Source organism: Phocoena sinus, chromosome 2, assembly GCF_008692025.1.
Source record: "Phocoena sinus isolate mPhoSin1 chromosome 2, mPhoSin1.pri, whole genome shotgun sequence".
Taxonomy (NCBI): Eukaryota; Metazoa; Chordata; class Mammalia; order Artiodactyla; family Phocoenidae; genus Phocoena; species Phocoena sinus.
In genome coordinates this window covers 145,007,548-145,030,011 of record NC_045764.1, presented here as the reverse complement: position 1 = coordinate 145,030,011, position 22,464 = coordinate 145,007,548, and the positions used below count along the sequence as shown (strand labels likewise).

Genomic DNA, 22,464 nt, shown 5'->3' with positions numbered 1-22,464 from the left:
TGTCTGACACATAGAAAGTACAGTGTGGTGGAGGCAGACCACCCAAGCTCAAGTCTCAGCTCTTCTCCCTACTGGCTGTGTGACCTTGGGCAAGTCACTAAGCCTGTCTGGGCCTTAGGTTTCTCATCTGGGAACCTGATGGAAATAATAAAATAAATACCTACCTCATATGGTTGTGAGGAGGGTTAAATGAATTCTGCACAGCACTTAGAATAGTGCCTGGTATATAGTATATGCTATGTGAGTGTTAGCCATTGCTGTCGTTAATTATTATCAGCATTATCAGTTTTGCTCCAAGAGGAATCAAGGCATCCGTAGAGGGTGGGAAGCCTGAACTGGGTCTTCACTATTGGGTATTATGTTCCTATCATGCCCTCAAGACAACCCAGGTTAGGTCAGGGGTCTGCTTTGCCCTCTCTAATAGCCTCAGGCTACTCCGAGCCCGCAGGGGCTTGAGGTCCATAGAGAGAGGAGACCGTGGCTGAGAGGATAACAGGCCTGGGGTTGGCTCTTCCCTCCAGGGAGAGGCAGAATTTGCCCGCATCATGAGCATTGTGGACCCCAACCGCCTAGGGGTAGTGACGTTCCAGGCCTTCATCGACTTTATGTCCCGTGAGACGGCTGACACAGATACAGCAGACCAAGTCATGGCTTCCTTCAAGATCCTGGCCGGGGATAAGGTGGGTCTGCTGTGGTGTGGGCACCATGCTGGGGCGGACTGATATGGAGGGGTGGTCGTGAGCACCTCCACTGCTCTTCCTTTTCCCCCCACCCCCACCCGCAGGCCTCTTTGCTGTCACCTCTACCCATTTCTGTAATGTCTTGGGATCAGCTAAGGCATTAGGACACAGCGTTAGCTTAAGGGGGTCCCCTGCCAGGGACACTGCATGTCATACTTGTGATGAGATACTGGTGACGAAATGATGGGTGGCAGAGGGCAGTCCAGTCAGGTGGAGTGTGTGAGTGGGTGATGAAAGGTCCATCTGGGAACTTGGACTTCGCCCCTATATCATTCTGCGCACAAGGTATGGCATATAGGTAGGGAGCAGGAAGGAAGCGTGTGTCTCATTTTTCTACCCTGAGCAGCAGTCAGCTTCAATTTTCCAAATTCCCTTCAGTGCCCTGCTTGACAGTGGAAACGTGGGAGCATCCAGGGGAATTTTGGGGCAGAGACATCTAGAGGCCAGATTCCCTTTCTGAAAAATTCACAGGATAATCCTTATGCCATCCTTCCTTAGCCAATAGGGAGTATAGTTTCTGCAATGTTGTAATCTATATGGAAATAAGGACTCAACCCACAAAGTGGTTCCTAAAGGTCTGGCTTAAGTTCGAGGACAGCATGTTAGAGTCAGCACTTTGGAGCTGGAAGGACCCTGAGAAGCCACCTCCTTGAAGTGACTCATTTTGTAGAGGAGGTCTCCGGGGCCCAGAAAGGGACCTGGTCTTCTGACTTTTGAAGTGACCTGAGGGCCAGTGCCTCCCTCCTTCAGACTGGCTCCTGGGGGACTCTGGCAGAAGTAGGGCATAGGACGGGTTCCCGCCTTGTGGGTCAGAGCCCCTGAGCTCCTGTGGAGCCTCAAGCTCCCAAAAGAAGTAGCTTCCAAGTAGACTTTCATGGGCAAATCCAAGGCGGGGAGAAAGCAGAGACCCAGACTGGGAACCAGGCCAGGTGGGGTAAGGTCCAAATTTCGCAAACACGGTTCAGATAGCTGTCTGTGGCAATGATGCTATCTGATGATGATTGATGCTCATGTAATTTGCAGGACTTGGGTGATGTCCTCGGAGCCCAGCTGAGTGGGTGTGGGGGGCCCTACTCTGTCCCACCAGATACGGTGCTGCTGATCCTGCCTGTGGCCGGGGCGGGCTAGAGCGATACGTGGAAAGATTACAGGTGCAGTTAGCACTTCCAGTTAGCTTGGAAACCGCCTCAAGTAGTTATAGAAGTGGAAAACTTATAAGGGGACTTAAACACACACACACACGTATATGATTATATATGTGTATATGTATATATATCGTATGTATTTATATACATACGCATACATATATATGTACGTGCGATATACATGTGCATGTGTGTGCACACATGTTACACGTATGTGTCGTACATATCTATACACGCACGCATATGGTTATATATGTATATACACACATGTATATGGTTATATGTGTGTATATGTGTCATATATTTATATACACACATGTATACGTTTATATGTGTATATGTATATATAGCATACGTATTTATATACACACCCATGTATATGGTTATATATGTGTATATGCATATAGTACATATTTATATCCACACATATGTATATGGCTGTATATGTGTATATGCATATATATCGTATATACACGTGGATATGGTTATATTTGTGTATATGTATCGTATATATTTATATACATACACATACATATATATGTACATATGAATGTGTAATATACGTGTGCGTGTGTGTATGTACACAACACACACACGTATATCTATATCCAGAAGTATGAGGACAGGGCCAGAACGGGGATGGAACAGGGTACCTAATGTCATGAGTGAGGTTTACGGCCTCTGGCCTTTGTGGCCGCTTTGCTTTATGGCCGCCCTGACCCGCCGCCCTGACCCGCCGTCTTGACCGCGCTCTCTCCGCAGAACTACATCACTGTGGACGAGCTGCGCCGTGAGCTGCCGCCAGACCAGGCTGAGTACTGCATCGCGCGAATGGCCCCCTACACCGGCCCCGACGCCGTGCCAGGTGCTCTGGACTACATGTCCTTCTCCACGGCGCTGTACGGCGAGAGTGACCTCTAACCCCCTCCCGCCGGCCCACGCCCTTGCCCCCGTCCGCCATGCGCGCCCAGCCCTGCGCCTCAGCTGTCCCCCCTCTCCCGCCCGGGTTTGGTTCGCGCTCCGCCTCCAAAGGGGCGAGCTGGACCCAAGTGGCATCGAGCCTCCCAGACCGCGAAGTGACAGTTTACAAAATTATTTTCTGCAAAAAAGAAAAAAAGTTACGTTAGAAAAAGTAAAAAACCACATATTTTATTATAGAAAAAGTATTTTTTTCTCCACCAGACTTAAATGGAAAAGAGGAAAAATTAACTATTTGCACCGAAATGTTTTGTTTTGTTGTGACATAGGAAAATAACCAAGCACAATGTTATATCCATCCTTTTTATCGATTTTTTTTTTTTTTTCTATCTGTACCATCTGCTGTATTCATTTCTCCAATCTCATGTCCACCTTGATGTGGAGTGGGGGGGTGAGGGTAGGGGATAATCTTGTCAAAGGCACATTGGTGCATGTGTGTTTGCTAGCTCACCTGTCCGTGAAAATATTTTATGATATTAAAGAAAATCTTTTGAAATGGCTGTTTTTTTAAGAAAGAGAATTTATGTGGCTTACCTTCTCATTTTTAAGTCCAGAGGTGTAATTAGCCTATTTATCAGCACACCCTTTTTTTTTTTTTTTAAATATTGCTCATTAAAAATGGTCAGGGGCTTCCCTGGTGGCGCAGTGGTTGAGAGTCCGCCTGCCGATGCAGGGGACACGGGTTCGTGCCCTGGTCCGGGAGGATCCGTGGCTAGGCCCGTGAGCCATGGCCGCTGAGCCTGCCTGTCCGGAGCCTGTGCTCCGCAACGGGAGAGGCCACAACAGTGAGAGGCCCACATACCGCAAAAAAAAAAAAAAAAAAATTGGTCAGGACAGGGGCTTCCCTGATGGGGCAGTGGTTAAGAATCCGCCTGCCAATGCAGGGGACACGGTTCGATCCCTGGTTGGGGAAGATCCCACAGGCAGCAGAGCAGCTAAGCCCGTGCGCCACAACTACTGAGCCTGCGCTCTAGAGCCCCCGAGCCACAACTACTGAAGCCTGCGCGCCTAGAGCCCGTGCTCCGCAATAAGAGAAGCCGCTGCAATGAGAAGCCCGCGCACCGCAGCAAAGAGTAGCCCCCGCTCGCCGCAACTAGAGAAAGACCGCACGCAGCAACGAAGACCCAAGACCCTCGCAGCCAAAAATAAAATTAATTAATTAATTATTTTAAAAAAGCAACACTAAAAAAAAAAAACGGTCAGGAGAAAATCGGCAAGCGTGGCCCACTTTGATGCTGCTTGGCACACACCCTATTAAAGCAACAACACTCCCATGTCAGCTCTTTGCTTGCTCCTTGCTTACTGTTTTACAGAAGTGTGTGTGGGGTCGATGGTGTGGGGGCACCTGGACCACCCCTAATATGCTCTCGACCTTGGCGCGTTCCATCTTCTTACACTTCAGTTTCGTTTTTAAAAGGAGAAGGTCGTTTCCTCACGAGGCTCCCATGAGTTAAAAGTAGACTCCACCTTCATTTGTTTCCCACAGCATCAAACAGCTCTGTAACATCTATATGCCCCCCTTCCTTTTATTTTTGCCGCAGGGGACACATTCTCAGAGGCATCTCGTCCCTTGCTATTCAGACTGTTCCGCAGACGGCCGCTGTCCAGCATCACCTGGAGCTTGTTGGAAATGCAGGCTCTCAGGCCCCACCCCAGACCTTCTTGAATCAGAATCTGCCTTATTACAAGGTCCCCGAGACATCTGTGTGCACTTCTGTAGCTTCTCCTGTTTTTTCCCCTTACCTGTGTTTCCTCCTCGAGGTTATCAGGCAATGAAGACTGCCAATAATGCTACCAGTAATAGTAACAGTGCAGTGATTTACAGAAATGTAACTTAGCAATGGAAGCTAAAGGTCTGTGTTCCAGTTCTGGCTGTGTCTGGGAGTAAAACAGTTTGGTGTAGTGGTTACAGGGAGTTGGGTCTGTGGAGTCTGACTGCCAGTGTTCCAATTCATGACTGCCATTTACAAAATGGTTAACTGTGCACTACAGTTCCCTTATTTGTTAACAGGGAATAATAGTGCTGTTGGAAAGTTGATGCTGTAATACACAGAGCTCCTAAAATATTAGGGCCTATAAATGTTAGCTGTCAATCTAAGTTTCGAGGGATTCGCTTGAAGGATCTCTTAAAAAGAGAACCCTGGGCTTCCCTGGTGGCACAGGGGTTGAGAGTCTGCCTGCCGATGCAGGGGACACGGGTTCGTGCCCCAGTCTGGGAAGATCCCACGTGCCGCGGAGCGGCTGGGCCCGTGAGCCATGGCTGCTGAGCCTGTGCGTCTGGAGCCTGTGCTCCGCGACGGGAGAGGCCACAACAGTGAGAGGCCCATGTAACGCAAAAAAAAAAAAAAAAAAAAAGAGAACCCTGAACATGATACGTCCCCTCATATAAGAGGACTAAGCCTAAATCAGAACTTACTGAACTGGAGCCAAAGATAAGTTCTTCAGTGTGAGGCCCTCTTGTTCAGGAATTAGTTCTATGAGTTTCTGGAACACCCCTGCCCTGGAGAAGAGGCAAGGCTGCTCAGGAGAAAAGACCTGGGGAGAGTGGTTGGCTTTTGTTTTGGTAAACATTCCTATAGGTTTTACCACTGGCTGGTAAGCCAGTAAATGCTCAAGGTGGGTCTGCTCTGACTGCAGCTCTGTGGGGAAAACTGTGGAAAAAGGCCAGAGCCTGCTCTCAAAGTCTTTGGAGAGGCCGATAAGCAAGATACGTTGTTTTAGCTATTTACATGCAAGTCTACCCAACGGCATGGTGGTATAGGAGTTGAGGAGAGGGAAACTCTTCCAGTCAGAAAGTTTCCTAAACTCAGGGTGTAAGTTCTTTAATAAGCTTCAATTCCAGGGACTTCCTGGTTAAGACTCCATGCTCCCACTGCAGGGGATGTGGGTTCAATCCCACATGCCATGTGGCGTGGCCAAAATATATATTTTTTTAAAAAGCTTCAATTTCCAGAGATACGATCCATTTTTAAAAGAATGTGTGAGTCATTTGAATGAAGTGTGTTTACAGAGTTATTCCACAGCCTTCAAGAGTTTGAGTTTCTCAGTGTTCAAGGGTGCTTGTATGTGTGCAAATGACTATAATTAAATTAATTTTCAATCTGTTAAAGTAAAATCTTAAAAATTGATTTCTTAACCTTTTAAGGTCATCATGGACATCTTGTTTTATTGATAATGTAATTTTTCTGTAAAAATAAAAGCGCTCTTGTCCTAATCATTCATACATTTAACAGATTTAATCCCCCCAAACAACCCCACTTGCAAACTTCATTCAATTCCTTTAAATATTTTAAATGTATTTACAAGTTTTAGTAATTCTTTCCAGGACATCAGACTCCCAACCCAGGAAGATTCAAATCCAAGCGGCAAAGTTTCACAGCACAAAGCAATTGAAATATTATAAATGTAGTAAATCACGTTCTCTGGAGCAGTTCAAAGCTGTTTACTAACAATTCTCTTACACCTCCAGAATTAAAATCACACGTCTCATTTCAATTATGCATTTCAGATGAAAAACCACAAAGCTAATATATGCCAGGTTCTCTGCCGTGTTCAGTCACCTTAAATTAACCCACCGGTTGCCATGATGCTTACAAACTGCTGAACACCTCCAAAGTATTCGTCCTAAGAGTTTGATTTACTTCATCTGTTTACTTATTTCTAAATAGGCGATTTCAAGTCCCTTTACTACTCATTGCTGGCTTTTGGCGTCAAAGGTTCAGGTGATAACATATCATGTACATCTAGGAAAATACCATTAAGAGGAGTCTTCTTCTAGGGGCTTCCCTGGTGGCGCAGAGGTTGAGAATCTGCCTGCTAATGTAGGGGACACGGGTTCGAGCCCTGGTCTGGGAGGATCCCACATGCCGCGGAGCAACTAGGCCCGTGAGCCACAACTACTGAGCCTGCGCGTCTGGAGCCTGTGCTCCGCCACAAGAGAGGCCCGTGCACCGCGATGAAGAGTGGCCCCCGCTTGCCACGACTAGAGAAAGCCCATGCACAGAAACGAAGACCCAACACAGCAAAAATAATTAATAAACTCCTACCCCCAACCTCTTAAAAAAAAAAAAGGAAAAAAAATTAAAAGAGGAGTCCTCTTCTAGTCTTTGAACTCTGTGGTGGACTGAATGATGGTCCCCACAAGATGTCCATGTCCTAATCCCTGGGACCTGGGACCGTGTTACTTTACATGGCAAATGGGACTTCGCAGAGGGTAATTGAGTTAAGGTACTTAATGGGGAGGTTATTCTGGATTATCTGGGTGGGCTCTTACTAAGAGGGAGCCAGGCCAGCAGTGTCAGAAGATGTGATGATGGAGGTGGAGGTTGGAATGACATGAGGCCACAAGCTAAGGAAGGCACTGTCCTCTAGAAGCTGGAACAGGCAAGGAGATGAACTCTCCCCTAGAGCCTCCAGAGGGGATGTAACCCTGCTGACCCATTTTGGGTTTCTGAACTGTAAGATAACAAATTCATATTTTCAGCCACTGCATTTTTGGTAATTTGTTACAGCAACAATACGACACTAATACTTGCTCTGGGAAGCCTGGCTGCCTCCCTGACGCCAGTGACCCACGTTACAGGCTTGAGGCTTTGGAGAAACCACCCCGGCTTCAGAGGCCTGAACTTGCAACGTCATCCCTGGGAAGCTGTCGCAGCTACTGGACCAGAACTCCTAACCCTAACATCGCCAGTCTGCAGAGGAGGGAGATGGAAGCTTCAAAGCTCTGAAATGCCAAAAGGGCCAGAACGATTAGGCCCAGCAGGAGGTGGGTAGGCTGATGGTTCACCTGGTTAGTGGCACTGGCTGAGGGGCTGAAGGCTGTGAGCTTAACCCCTGATGGGGTAGATGACCTCACACGGACAAGTCTGCCCCGAGGTCATAGGCTGCTCCTTCACCCCCAGACCAGGCCAGACCTAGGGGGACAGAAGAGAGGTAACTAAGCACCAGCACTGCCACTAAAACCATTGAAGAACCTTGTCTACATGCAGTGTCCTGGAGGATGGCACTGGACAGACACCCCTCTCACCCAGCACCGGGCAAACCTGGACCTCAGAGCTGGAAGCCTACGTCGAGGCAGAGAGGGCCCAGAGATAACAGGACACCCAGACATGGTGGAATAGGGTCCTTCAGCTAAACTACAGTTCTAGAAGCCACTCTGTGACCGTGGAGGCTTTCAGAGCCCCAAGAGTGGTGGGGCAGCCCCTGTCTGAGCAGGCACAGCTAAGGTGCTCCAGGGCCTAGGCGGCAGCCCAGCTTCAGGTAGGGACTGGCCGCAGCCCCCAGAAAGCCCTCGGGAAGCCAAGAGCCTGCCATTTCTCCGTCTCATCTCGGCCCCTCTCTGTGTGGGAGCTTCGCTCCTCTCTCGGGCCCAGCTCTCTCTGGTCGTGACCCCTGTGGTGGGAGAGGCTGACCCACGTACCCCAGTGTTTTCCTCTACACAAGAAGCTAGTCCCAAATCCAAGATTGCAGGACCCACTTGGCCCAGCCTGGCCTGGTCTGACACAGTGATGCCTACCAGTGGATGAGGCTGAGGCCATCAGTCAGGAGCTGGGTGGGACAGATAACTCAAAAGGCGGCCTTATAAGAGCTACCTCAGTTCATTATCAATTTTCACATCCCTGAGATTGGGATGTAGCTTATGACCAATCTCACGTTAGAATTAATGGTATCCTACCATTGCTGTTGGCAAGGTGGCAGTCATGACCTAGAGTCACTGCCTGCCCTTTTGAAGTAGGAAAGTGAGTCCTGCTTTTGTCTCAAACTTCCATTAACACCTTCTAGTAAGATCAGGCACCAGGATCAAAGCCTGCAGAATGGGTATACAGAAAGACAATCTGGAGGTCATAGTGGAGCTCACTCTTATGAAAAGCTGCATTATTAATGCTATGGATCGAAATGACATGTGGAAAATGCACTTAAAGACTGTGACAAGGGATTCAGAAGAGTTGGACTCTGTTTTGCTCATACTTTCTTTTTTATCTCTGCACAAGAGTGACAGATGATAAAAACGTTTAAAGTCTAAAAGAGCTCTTTCAATAAGTACACAATGCACATAAGTACAAAATAAAAGAATGATAAGAAAGCATTGTATTACAGTTTAGTTGGTTACACGTTTTCTTTCTTGATGGTTTATAAAATAATGGAGCGTCTTCTAAATCTGACCGTATTTTAGATTCAATGAAATATGGCCCACGGAACAGATTACCTGTCAACTCCCCAACCTTCTGGGTTCTATTTTTGATGAGAGAACAAAAGAAAGATTCATCCTAAACCTACTCTATGTAATTTGGCAAGCTAAGAGATCCTCAGCCAACGTAAAACCTCCATTCTTATCACAGATTACTTTAACATATGGTCTCTAATCGCCCCTCTCTAGCATCTTTCATTTCTAATTATCCTTTTTTTCTTAGACATCTCCTTGAATCCTACTTTTCCAACGGAAAGTGCAAGAGAGATTTTGCAAACTCTTAATACCTGGGAAGATGGCTTCTGAAAGCAAGCTATTTGAAAGAGGGTTTGTGAACACTTGTAAAAGGATGCAGTCATCCCTGCGTGCAGCCCGGCTCTGTGAAGAGCAGGCGCTTCTTGACTAACATTGTCTTCTTTTGGGGTTGGTACTGGGCTCTTCAGAAAGAGCAATATAAAGATGTCTCAGTCCTGGGCTTCCCTGGTGGCACAGTGGTTGAGAGTCCGCCTGCCGATGCAGGGGACACGGGTTCGTGCCCCGGTCCGGGAAGATCCCACATGACGCGGAGCCTGCGCGTCCAGAGCCTGTGCTCCGCAACGGGAGAGGCCACAGCAGTGAGAGGCCCGCGTACTGCAAAAAAAAAAAGATGTCTCAGTCTTTGCTGAAATTCAGAAAAGCAGCGTCTCCTCTATTCCTGGTGGGGACGATAGAGAGTCCCACTGCAGTGCTAAGTGGCTGTGTAAACAAAAAGCGTGCCCAGAGTGTGCTGCCTTATGAATCTGATGACCTCTGGGAAGTTGCTATAGGCTGTAAGGACCGATTGTTGGTTCTGTTTTAAGTCCTACTGACTTGGACTCATCAACCCCACAGGTGCTATGAAGCCTATAAGGTAAATGAGAGAATTAGGATCTCAAAAGATCTCAACAGGCAGTAATGATGAGAGTAATCTTATAAGGTTACATTTCATGGGAATGCATGTAAAACCCTGGAAGTGGGTCTAAAAATAAACAGGATGTGGGAGATATCCTGGAAAGGAGACCAAGAATATCCCCAAACTTAATACGAGTGAACAGTGTGGAGAAGCAGCTCCAAAGAGCTAATTTGATCTTGGGCTGGACCAATAGCTTGGAAACATAGAAGGTGCTTGTGCCCACATTATCTGCCAGTTGCAGGAGAAGCATGGAAAGCTGGTCTTTAACAGACAAAATGAAGCAATGCTGCAGTAGGGGAGAGACCTAGCCCCATGTCAGCTCAAGCCTGTGAGTGAGATGAACTGGATCCTGGCACTCGTGACACATTTTCCTTTTCCTGCTCTGTCCAGAACAGCCAAGCTTGGAGCCAAGGTGGGTGGGAGGAGAAAGGGGGGATGGAGAGAGAGAAAAAGATATTTTGGTCTCATACACAATCAGCCTGAGATGATTAGCTGTAATATCTCATGCGTGTACTCAACCCAGCGTCATTTGAGGAGGATATTAGGTTGTGTATTTGGTTAGGACCCTTCTAGACCAAGAGCCACAAAAACCAACCCAGGCTGGTAAGGCCAGAGGGTGATTTACTGGCCTGGATAACTGAAGTGTCCGGAGGTAATGCCTGAGGCAGGGGCTTACATGCTGCCAGCAGGACCTAGTTTCTCTGGATGGACTTCATTCTCAAACATGCTGTCCTGCTTCAGTCCAGTGAGTTCACAGCACACCATTGTCTAGAGCTTTCCTTGGGAGTAAGTAACCCAAACTAAGACACAGACCATTCTTGGGGAACTGCTTGGGAGAGTGACTTCACCTGAGACTCTTGAGATGGGGGCCCAGGGGCCCCATGCCTTGTGCTCACACAGTACTAGAACACTTGGACCTGCCGGCTGCAGAAACTGTCCTTGCTGCCGCGTTGAGAAGGGAACACCAAGGGTGTGGGAAGGGGGCTGCTGCCTCTCTCTGGGCTGCCTACGTGTTTCTTCGTGTGCAGCCAGCAGCTGGCAGGATTGGAAAATAGGGAGATTCCTGCATGCCTTGGGGAGGTGTGGGGAGTCCTGGTGGTCAGGCATGTGGGCACTCAGAAAACTGTCACTGGGCACCTGTGGGAGAGCCCAGAGTTAGGATCAAAATTCTCATTTTATAGTTCAAGGCAATGGGAAAATAGGGTTCTTTACGTAAAACTTCTCTTTATAGGTTGTATTTTAGAACACATCTATTCACTAAGGGTTGCCTAGAGTAGGATGGATGTAAACTAAATTCTAGAATGAAGCAACTAATCCAGTGTCCAGTAAGCCCCCGTTAAGGCTTCCTTCCACCTTCCCCACACCGCTACCAGAAAGCTGCTTTTTGAGAAAGCTGTTCTTAAAATTAGCTAGGTGGATGCTGCCCTCCAGTGGCCAGATGTGTCCTTACAGCGTTTCCCAGTTTGAGAGGAGCAGGGAGCAAGACCCGAGCAGGCGCCCTCACATCCTCCTTGCTTTCTTTTGCACTGCTCCCAGCGGGTCCCAGCTGGGCTGTTCCTGGGATGTTGGGAGCCATGGTCTGTGCCACAGAGGGACAGCAGAAGCAACATTTAGCAGGAGAAAAACAATGACTAACACTTGTTGACACTTACTTTGTGCTGGCCCAAGTCTTAAGCGATTTCTCTGCATTTAATCGTCACACATACTATTATTATCCCATTTTAAAAACCAGGAAACCAAGGCATAGAAACCTTAAGTTAGTGGCCAAGCTGAGATTTGAACCCAGGTCTCTCTAGTCTCCAGAAGCAATGTTTCATTCACTTTACCAGTGGTACTCAAACTTTGCTATGCCCAAGAATTGTTTAGGGAGTTTGTCAAAGATGCAGAATCCAGGGCTCTGTCCCCTAAGATTGTGATTGAGTGGGTCTAAGAGGAGCAAAGACAACTGGGAATCTGTCCCCGGGACATTATGGGTAGAATCTAGTAAGTAGTCCGAGCAGGGTCACGGACCACACTTTGGGAAGCATTAGATTAAGATCTCATCATTAATAGGAGGGATAATTTGTCAGGACATAAGAAAAAACTTTATAATAGTCATATATTCTGATTCAAACTAATGTCTACATGCCAAGCATTTTGGTAGGTGCTCACAGATGCAATCTCCTTTCCCGTCCTTGGTGACTCTTGGAGGTTGATGGCCCCAATTTGCACATGAGGGTGCCAAGGTGTGAACCTCCAAGAGAGAAGAAATCCCTCCTCTCCTTTCTTCTATTTTGAGGCTCCTTTCATTGGCACTCATCATGGTGGGTAGTCCCTGATGCCACTCCAAAATATGCCACTTCGACATAAGGATTATTTTGAACTGAAGGCAATTGAGAAGAAGATACAAGAAAAGCTCTCTTCTCTTCTCCTATGTGCCTAAAAGCAGGACATAAATTTGTAAATGTATGTATCATTTGTAAATTTTGCTCTCTACCAGGAAGTCCAGAAGTTAATCACTGGCTGCAACCCTAGACCCTCAGCAACCCAGAGATAGCATCAGAGGAGTCTACACACAAACCTTGCTAAAACTAGCTCTTAGCTACCATTGGCTTCCCCATATATTTGCCTTCCCACAATTTTCCACCCTAGAAACTCAGTCCTTTTCCTGTGTCTTATCACTTCTCTAAAAAAAAATTTTTTAACATCTTTTTTTTTAAAAAATAAATTTATTTATTTATTTATTTTTGGCTGCGCTGGGTCTCTGTTGCTGCGTTCAGGCTTTCTCTAGTTGTGGTGAGCGGGGGCTACTCTTCGTTGCGGTGCGTGGGCTTCTCTGTGGTGGCTTCTCTTGTTGCGGAGCACGGGCTCTAGGCACGCGGGCTTCAGTAGCTGTGGCTCATGGGCTCTAGAGCGCAGGCTCAGTAGTTGTGGCGCACGGGATTAGTTGCTCTGCGGCAGGAGGGATCTTCCCAGCCCAGGGCTCAAACCCATGTCCCCTGCATTGGCAGGCGGATTCTTAACCACTGCGCCACCAGGGAAGCCCCCCTAACATCTTTATTGGAGTATAATTGCTTTAAAATGTTGTGTAGTTTCTGCTGTATAACAAAGTGAATCAGATATATGTATATATATATCCCCATATCCCCTCCCTCTTGCATCTCCCTCCCACCCTCCCTAACCCACCCCTCTAGGTGGTCACAAAGCATGGAACTGATCTCGCTGTGCTATGTGGCTGCTTCCCACTAGCTATCTATTTTACATTTGGTAGTGTATATACGTCAGTGCAACTCTCTCACTTCGTCCCAGCTTACCCTTACCCCTCCCCGTGTCCTCAAGTACATTCTCTATGTCTGCATCTTTATTCCTGTCCTGCCCCTAGGTTCATCAGAACCTTTTTTTTTTTTTTAGATTCCATATGTATGTGTTAGCATATGATATTTGTTTTTCTCTTTCTGACTTACTTCACTCTGTATGACAGACTCTAGGTCCATCCACCTCACTACAAATAACTCAGTTTTGTTTCTTTTTACGGCTGAGTGATATTCCATTGTACATATGTGCCACATCTTCTTTATCCATTCATCTGTCGATGGACACTTAGGTTGCTTCCATGTCCTGGCTATTGTAAATAGTGCTGCAATGAACATTGTGGCACATGACTCTTTTTGAATTATGGTTTTCTCAGGGTATATTCCCAGTAGTGGGATTGCTGGATCATATGGTAGGTCTATTTTTAATTTTTTAAGGAACCTCCATACTGTTCTCCATAGTGGCTGTATCAATTTACATTCCCACCAACAGTGCAAGAGCGTTCCCTTTTCTCCACACCCTCTCCAGCATTTATTGTTCGTAGAGTTTTTGATGATGGCCATTCTGACTGATGTGAGGTGATACCTCATTGTAGTTATGATTTGCATTTCTCTAATGATTAGTGATGTTGAGCATCTTTCCATGTGTTTCTTGGCCATCTGTATATCTTCTTTGGAGAAATGTCTGTTTAGGTCTTCTGTCCATTTTGGATTGCGTTGTTTTTCTGATATCGAGCTGCATGTCACTTCTCTAAAAATTTATTGTTCTTTTGTTAAGATGCTACACAAGCCCAAGTTCTAACCACTCTTTTGAGTTACTCAACTCTGAGAGCTTCCAAGTGCAAGTGGGGTGCACATGTGAAACTTCTGTTTATTTTTCTCTTGTTAATCTGTCCTTTGTTAGTATAATATACAGGGCCCCTGTACAATGAACCTAAGAAGGGTAGAGGAAAAAAAGATTTTTTCCCCTCCCCTGCACCCCCATGGAAATCAAGCACCTTGGCATTGTTGGGGACCTTTGTGTTGTCTGGCAGGAGGCACGGAGAAAGCACAGGATGGCATCATTGTTGAACCCAAGTTTGTGTGCCCGATACACAGTGAGGCCAAACAAACCGAAGTGTCAGAGTTTGGAGCAGAAAAAGGTTTATCGCAAGGACCAGGCAAGGTGAATGGGTAGCTTATGCTCAAAAGACCCTAAACTCTCTGAGGGTTTTCAGGGAAGCATTTTTTAAGGTGACGTTTGGGGTGAGGGCTGCAGGTGAGGTCTCAGCATGTAGTTACCATCCTCCACATGGGTAGGGGCCTTAGTTCCCACAGAACAACTCATAGATATATATCAGATTGTTATGTACATCCCTTGAGGAGAAACTAGGACTCTTTTATCTCTGCACTATTGTTTCTTGCCCGCTTTTCCTTGGTTTCTGCATTCCCTCACTTCCCTAATTAGTAAGCGGCTGAATCTGCTCTTTGGAACTCAGGGAAGGTCTAGGAGATTAAAGCCTTTTTCTGCAAATGAGAAATGGAGGGTTTTGTACCTGGGAGGGCTTCACAGGATCCTGCTTAGTTTCGATCCCCCTTTTCTCTGATACTCCTCAATCCTGAGGGTACAGGGGTGGGACAAGAAAGGGAATAAAGTTTTGCATAGAGAGGTTAATCAAACTCAGCAGAGGAACTCGGCTTTGGGGGACTGGGTTTTCAATGTTGTTGAGCTGTCTCGCCCCACCTGCCGCGAGCAGGCTTGAGTGAGGGTTTGGTGGGCCTGCCGAGCAGCCACCCCAGGTGTCACTAGGATGGCATCAATCCTGGGATCTGGAGCAGCTAGTCCCTGGGAAAGGCCTCACAGGGGAAGACGAGGTGCTGTAACAAGCGTTTTGGGAGCCAAGTCCTGGTCGCTGTGGGGCTGCTTTTCAGGGGAGCCCACAAGTGCCGTCAAATCAGGACACACCCTCTGCAGTGAAGAGCTCCCACCAGGTAAACCCAGGGCTTACACAGGAGCAGTAGGAAAACTCTGAGGCAGGCTGGGAGGAGGGAGGCCAGCTTTTCAATTTGGGCCCCGGGGAGTTGGGAAAGCCCTCTGGGGCTGTGGCCACCGGCCTGATGTTCATCCAGGCTCAAGACCTCAAGGGTCTTGGGGTCCCTGCCTAGACCTTCAGTTATTTGGGCAGAAGACAGAGCCTGTGAGTCCTCCGACCTGGTTCTGTGAACAGGGCTGCGTGGGGAAGAGGCTGCCTCCGTGGCTGGGCCCTGAGGGCCCGCGGGGGCAATGTGTGCCCACCCCTCGTCTGCGCCCCAGGGCTCCAGGCCCTCCAGCCAGAGTGGGCCCGGGAGTTTCTGTGAGCTGTGCGTGCCGGGAGGGGAGGCCTGTGGAAGGACGGAGCTGGAGGCAGGAGCAGTAGGTTCTCGGCTTCTGCTTCACCTGATGCCCGGGCTCTGGCAGTTGCCAGAATGTGTATGTGATTTACGTGGGACCCGCTTTTGGTTTGGTAACACTGGGAGCCGAGGGTGAATTCTGGGGCCGCCTGGCCCTGGTGTACCAAAGGCTGGGGGTGGTGGCCAAACCGGCTCTTCCTGCCCAGGCACTGGGTCCCTAAGTAGGAGCCTTGCCTGCAAGAGGATCCCCACCCCCGCCTTCGCTTTCATAACCAGGAGGACTTCCTCCCCACTCCCAGGACCCCTCGGGCTCCCCTCACTCCACCTCGCCCGCCACAGCTCTCCTTTCTTTAGGGTGTGCCCCCCTTACAACTTCCTCTTTATACCATGTGTATTATCTGATTTTTTTTTTTTTTTTTTTACATGAAGCGAGTGTTATTTTTACAATGACATATGTTAAAATACTTTTCATCTGGGGGAAAACACATATTGGGCAATCCTCAGGAAAACAGGCTAGTTCACCGGGAGCAATAATTTCATTTAAAAGGAACACGTTCTCACAGATTTTTAAGAAAACCTCCCAGAACCCAGTTTGAGAAATTCTGACTTGAAAATGTAAGGGCTAATTCAACTTTAAGTGTCTTTCAGTTGTGAAATATCGATATAAAAACCTCACCTTTAGAACCTGTAAAAAAATCTTAAGATTATTTATTACAACGAACACAAAACTTAAAAATACTCATAGGATTTTTGATTCCTGAACTTGGGAAGGTCTAAGGACCCTGATTTGAGAAAGGCTAAAGTCAGGTGTCAGGCTGATGCTGAGAGGTTTTTTGGTTTGTTTTTGTTTCTTGGGTGGTGTGGTTAAACCTTGCTCACTAAGAAATACAAAGTATTACACAAACGTAGGAGAAGAATGCATGATGGCATGGAGGAATGCGCAAAATAGGATATAAAGGAAATTGTAGAGTCATGTAAGGGAGGAAAAATATCTTTCCTTCTACCCCTCTAAATTCTGGACTCTGAGCTGGGGGCCATGTAACAAAAGACAGATTAACCAGAGAAAAGTATATGCATTTATTTAATATACATTTTATGTGACCTGAGAGCCTTCGTAAGCAAAATGACGACCTAAAGAAATGGTTAAACCTGAATACTTTTATAGTAGGTTTGATGAATGGAAAATTGTGGAGAAATATGAAAGGACAGAAAGTATGAGGGAAGTGTAGTAAACTAGGGGAAACTTAGCAAGGCCTGTTCCTTCAGATTCCTCTCTCTGTCCCTTCATCTTCAAAGATAAGGGTGCTCTTTTCCTCTGGGCATAGGGAGGGCACCTCTCACACGGGTTTTTTTTTAATGTGCTTCCGGAGAAGGTCAGAAAGTCCTTCCTGCACGTACAATTTCTCAAATCCTTCAGCTCGGCATGTTCAATATGCCAGGTGCCGTATTTAAGGGTAGCATGTCCTGAACGCTGTCACTTGAAAGCACAGGCTCCAGAGCCGAGCTGCTTATGTTCAACTCCCAGGCTCTGTCCCTTCCTGTCTGTGTGACTTTGGGCAACTTAATTAATTCTCTTAACCTCCGTTTCCTCATGGGGTTTGTTAAAAGCAAGACAACAGGCCCAAAGTGGAGTCACTTATGCAAAGCTGAAACGGTGCAACTCAGATTGGGACTTGAACTCACGGTCTTTTAACTGAGATCACACACCTGGTCTCAGGACTTAATGAAGCTCAGGTTCTTGATGTCTCATCGCAGAAAGAATTCAGTGAGAGACAAAGTGATGGGTAAGAAGTGGATTTATTTAGAGAGAAACACACTCCACAGACAGAGAGTGGGCCATCTCAGAAGGTGAGAGGCCCTGAAATATGGCGTGGTTAGGTTTTACGGGCTGGGTAATTTTGTAGGCTAATGAGGGAGAGGATTATTCCAAGTATTTTGGGGAAGGGGGCAGAGATATCCAGGAATTGGGCCACTGCCCACTTTTTGATCTTTGATGGTCGGCCTCAGAACTGTCATGGCGCTGGCGGGTGTGTCATTTAGCTAATGCATTACAGTGAGTGTATAGTGAGGCTCAAGGTTCACTGGAAGTCAAATCTTCCACCATCTTGGATCTAGTTAGTTCTAACCAGTTTTTGTCATGTCCTATGGTTATGTCATTCTTTTAAATGTTGTGCCCTGCCCCCTTCTCTCCTGTTTCAAAGCCCCATGTCACCAAACTGAGACTTAATTATAGTTTTGGACTCTCCCAGAGATGGACTTTTAAACCAGTCAATCAGGACTCACCTGATCAGCAGTAGGGAGGTGATCTGCATGGTAGACCCCTGCCATCCCCTAAAGGAAAGAGGCCTTGCAATAGCCAACCTGCTTTTTTGGTCTGGTTTAACTTCCTTGTCCCTGCTCCCTTCTGCCTATAGAATTCTCACTTTGTACAGCTCCTCAGAGCTCCTTTCTCTCTGCTAGATGAGATGCTGCCCAGTTTGAATCAATTTTTCCTCAAATAAACTCATAAAATTTGTAATAGCTCAGTCCATTTTTTAACAAGAGCAAATACATTCTATCCCAATATTGAGCTTATACATCAGTGAATGACTATATACAGGAAACATACCCCAAATGTTCAGTGTTTATTTCTGAGTGGTGGTATTGTTGTCGAACTCAAGTTTCTGTGCCCAACACACACACTGGGGCCAAACAAACCAAAACTCAGAGTTTAGAGCAGAGAAATGTTTACTGCATGGGCCAAGCAAGGAGAATGGGAGGCTTGTGTTCAAAAGACCTAAACTCCCTGAGGGTTTTCAGGGAAGAGTTTTTTTTTTTCTTTAAGTTTTATTGGAGTATAGTTGCTTTACAATGCTGTCTTAGTTTCTGCTGTGCAGCAAAGTGAATCAGCTATACGTATACATACATCCCCTCTTTTTTTGGATTTCCTTCTCATTTAGGTCACCACAGAGCACTGAGTAGAGTTCCCTGTGCTACACAGTAGGTTCTCATTAGTTATCTATTTTATGCATAGTATCAATAGTGTATATATGTCAATCCCAATCTCCCAATTCATCCCCCCCTCCCCCAGGGAAGGGTTTTTAAAGGCAACATTTGGGGCGAGGGCTGCAGGTGTGTGACTTTCTTCTGATTGGCTGGTGGTGAGGTAACAGGGCGGTGTTCCAGGAATCTCAGCCATCAGCCTTCTGGTTCCAGCCAGTCTGGGGTCTCAGCATGTAGTTACCATCCTCCTCCTGGGTGGGGGCCTTAGTTCCTGCAGAACAACCCAAAGATATGTATCAGATTGTTATGTACATCCCTTGAGGAGGAACTAGGACTCTGTTTTATCTCTGCACTATTGTTTCTTGCCTGTTTTTCCTTGGTTTCTCCATTCCCTCACTTCCCTAATTAGTACTGGTTGATTCTGCTCTTTGGAACTCAGGTAAGGTCTAGGAAACCAAAGCCTTTTTCTGCAAATGAGAAAGGGGGGCCCAGAAAGGCTTTTGTATCCGGGAGGCCCCCTAGGGTCCTGCTTGGTTTTGGTATCATGCTGACTATAACTATTTATACTTTTCCAACTTCTCCATTAGAAAAGGCTCCTTTTAAAATAATAACTGAGCGGGTGTGCGGCAGCAGCAAGGTTGGCCGGCTGGCGGCAGCAACGGTACTCGGGCGCTCGGGGTCCCGGTCGCGAGGAGGAGGATGTGGCGGGCGGAGGGGAAACGGCTGCCGAAAACAAGCCGGAAGAGCGTTTCCCAAAGTGTATTCTGCGGAACTAGCGCCTACTGTGTCCTCAACACCGTGCCATCTATAGAAAATGGCCATGGGAACAGCAGTAGTAGTCATGTAAAAATCTTTTTACCGAAAAAACTGCTTGAATGTCTGCTGAAACGTTCAGGTTTTCCCAAAGAGAGGAACCGTTGGAACACTAGTGAGGGGTCATGATGCAGCCGTCCTTTTGGATTTCTTTTTAATAATGTGTGACCCTTCACCTTTGATCCCCTGACCTGCATTACCTTGGTAACCATTTCATTTTTTGACTTTGGTGTGCAAGCTGTAACATTTCATCTCTCAAAGTGTAACACGCTGATTTCCTCAATTAGAGAGACCCCTGTGAGCAATCATTTTGCAAAACGCTGTCTTCATTTTCTGTATTAAAATTCATTTCAGCTTTAAAAATAAAAATAAAATAAAATAATAACTGAAAAAAATCAATTGCCTTTTCCACAGAAAGAAATAGAAAATATTGCAGGCCACCTAAATAGGGGTCACCTGTACAGTTCTCCACGTGGAGCAGCAGCTGGGTTCAGAGGTAAGGGTGAGGGTTTTAGATCCCGGTCTGGACTCAAATCCCAGCTCTGACACTTTCTCTCAATTTCCCATTTCCTGATCTCTTTACAGTGGGTGTAACAGTGAAACAGGAAGGAAGGGGGCAGGGCACAACCTTGAAAAGAATGACATAAACCCATTAGAACCAAATAGTTCCAAGATGGAGGATGCATTGACTTCCACTAGACCTTGAGTCTCAGTATACCTTCATTGTAACACATCGGCAAGCTAAATGACACACCTACAGACGCCATGACAGTTCCAAGGCCAAGTATGTAAAGGTCCAAAAGTGAGTGGTAGCCCAATTTCTGGAAATCCCCGCCCCTTCCCCAAAATAGCTGGAATACTCCTCCCACTCATTAGCCTATGAAATTACCCACCCTATAAAAACTGACAACCCCATACCCTGGTGCCACTCTGGCCTTCTGAGATGGTCTACACTCTGTCTGTCGAGTGTGTTTCTCTCTAAATCAATCCACTTCTTACCTATCACTTTGTCCCTCACTGAATTCTTTCTGTGCTGAGACATCAAGAACCTGAGCTTCATTGAGTCCTGAGACCTGGTGTGTGATCTCAGTTAAAAGACCGTGGGTTCAAGTCCCAGTCTGGGTTGCACAGTTTCAACAATACTTCAGTGGGGTTCCTGGGGGGATGAAGTGAGATAACCTATGTGAAACAATCTTGTATGTGGTGCTGTTTTCACTATTTATTTGCAATTTTCTCCATTAGACCAGAGGCAGGGGCTCAGAGGCCCTGGTAGTTTCTGTCTGCTGGGCTGGGAGGTGGTCCCATCTGCAGAGTGGGGGCTTACACCCCACTTTGCAGCCCCAGAGGACTAATCCTAGGTGGAAACCAGAAACACTGGCCTCTAGCAGGCTCTTGTATATTGTGTGGCCTGCTGTCCGTGGGCTCCAGGCTGGCAAGCTGGGATTCCGCCTGGAGAAGGCACTGGGGTGGTGGGCCACCTGGGACTGTCCCTTCCCCTGACCACCCCCTTGGGTCAGCTAGATTCTGAAGGCTATGACGTATATATAAATGCGTAACATATATACATATATGTGTGTGTATATATATGTATACTTATGTGTGTATTTATAAACACATCCCCACGCATATGTGGAGAGAGAGATGGAGAGAGGGAGACAAAGAAACTGGGGTTACAAAATTGCCCACATTTTAAGAGTTTACGTTTAACAAATGAATGCATCACAAAATCGCTGCAGGATTAATTAGCATTTTAATTCAATTATCATAGGTTCTATGGTCTCATAACGGGCCTCAGATTTTAACTGTGTGATGAACTTTCCTTTCAAATCTCATCAAAGTGTCTATAAGCACAGTGATGAGGACCAAGTTCAGCCTGGCCACATAGCCCTGTGGTCTCCCTGGGCCCATGGCCCTGGTCACATTCCTCTAGTGGAGATGGAACAGACACCACGGCTGCAGTAGAGAGTGTACATTTCTTAGTTTTTGCTGCCTCTAAAGTAGAATCAACAGCTAACAGTCCCAGCAGCCTGGCTTGCTCCTCTGGGCTGACAGCTGCAGGTACACGTGCAACAGGGAAGAGCAAATCTGACTCCATGTTGGATCTGTTTCTTTGGCTTTAAACTTTGCTTTTTGTTGCTTATGTTATTATAATCATACATAATGGCCTGCCTCAGGGAACCCTGCCCCTGTGCCTGAATGTTAACTAAAGTACCTTTGTTCAGCTCACAGGGAGACAATCTGACCCTGCCTGCCTGTGAATGGCTGCAGAAAAGAAAAAATTAACATATCCCCTCCCTATGCTGGTCAAGCCAGGCAAAACTAATGCCATTTTTACTTTACTTCCTCACCTCCTCTGCCTCTCTATCTTATGACATTGGCATCCAGACCCCAAGAAGATATTTTTCTGGGGACACTAGTCCGCCATCTTCTCGGTCTGCCGGCTTTCTGAATAAAGTCGCTCTTCCTTGCCTCAGCACCTCGTCTCCTGATTTATCGGTCTGTTGTGAAACGAGCAGGGTGAGCTTGGACTCAATAACAGAAGGGGCCCCCATAGTGTCTCTGTTGACCTGTGTGCTTGGCTTCTGTCCCCAGAACTTGGTGATGGGGTTTTTGTATTGCAGCCAATCTGGTCCCCTGCTGAGACTTTGTTAAGCACTTGAGATAAGGCTCAAAGATCTGGGAAAATGACAAAGCATCTTGCAAAACAGCTTTGTAGTGGGAATGGGGTATTTACTTTTTTTTTTTTGCGTACATGGGCCTCTCACTGTTGTGGCCTCTCCCGTTGTGGAGCACAGGCTCCGGACGCACAGGCTCAGCGGCCATGGCTCACGGGCCCAGCCGCTCCGCGGCATGTGGGATCTTCCCGGACCTTGCCAAGGTCCGAACCCGTGTCCCCTGCATCGGCAGGGGGACTCTCAACCACTGCGCCACCAGGGAAGCCCAGGGTATTTCCTTTTAAATAGAGACTGTTTGCCTTGGGTTAAGTTACATATTGTCATGACAAAGACTTGCTCAGTTGGAGCTG

General features: G+C 46.9%; 2 protein-coding genes across 23 annotated transcripts in view; both read left to right on the top strand.

The window, feature by feature from the left end:
* ACTN1 (actinin alpha 1) overlaps window positions 1-8,955 on the top strand; it is a 101,912-nt gene extending 92,957 nt beyond the window's left edge. For 6 of the 22 annotated variants that reach the window (XR_004348274.1, XR_004348275.1, XM_032621249.1 and 3 more), the window contains 2 exons: window positions 522-680; window positions 2,648-4,351. Coding sequence is in view for 20 of the 22 variants with exons in the window: in XM_032621249.1 (XP_032477140.1) it covers window positions 522-680; window positions 2,648-2,806 (318 nt within the window). In the remaining 2 variants the exon portion in view is untranslated. Of the gene's footprint in view, window positions 1-521; window positions 681-1,763; window positions 1,892-2,647; window positions 4,352-4,404; window positions 5,198-7,374 lie in introns of those variants that run through there. The other 16 variants (XM_032621246.1, XM_032621254.1, XM_032621259.1 and 13 more) reach the window with 11 other exon arrangements.
* Window positions 8,956-19,207: 10,252 nt separating this feature from the next.
* LOC116748409 (calmodulin-binding transcription activator 1-like) lies at window positions 19,208-22,237 on the top strand. Its single transcript, XM_032621261.1, has one exon. It carries the CDS (start codon window positions 19,326-19,328, stop codon window positions 19,566-19,568), a length of 243 nt encoding a protein of 80 aa, XP_032477152.1. The 5' UTR covers window positions 19,208-19,325; the 3' UTR covers window positions 19,569-22,237.
* Window positions 22,238-22,464: the final 227 nt, after the last annotated feature.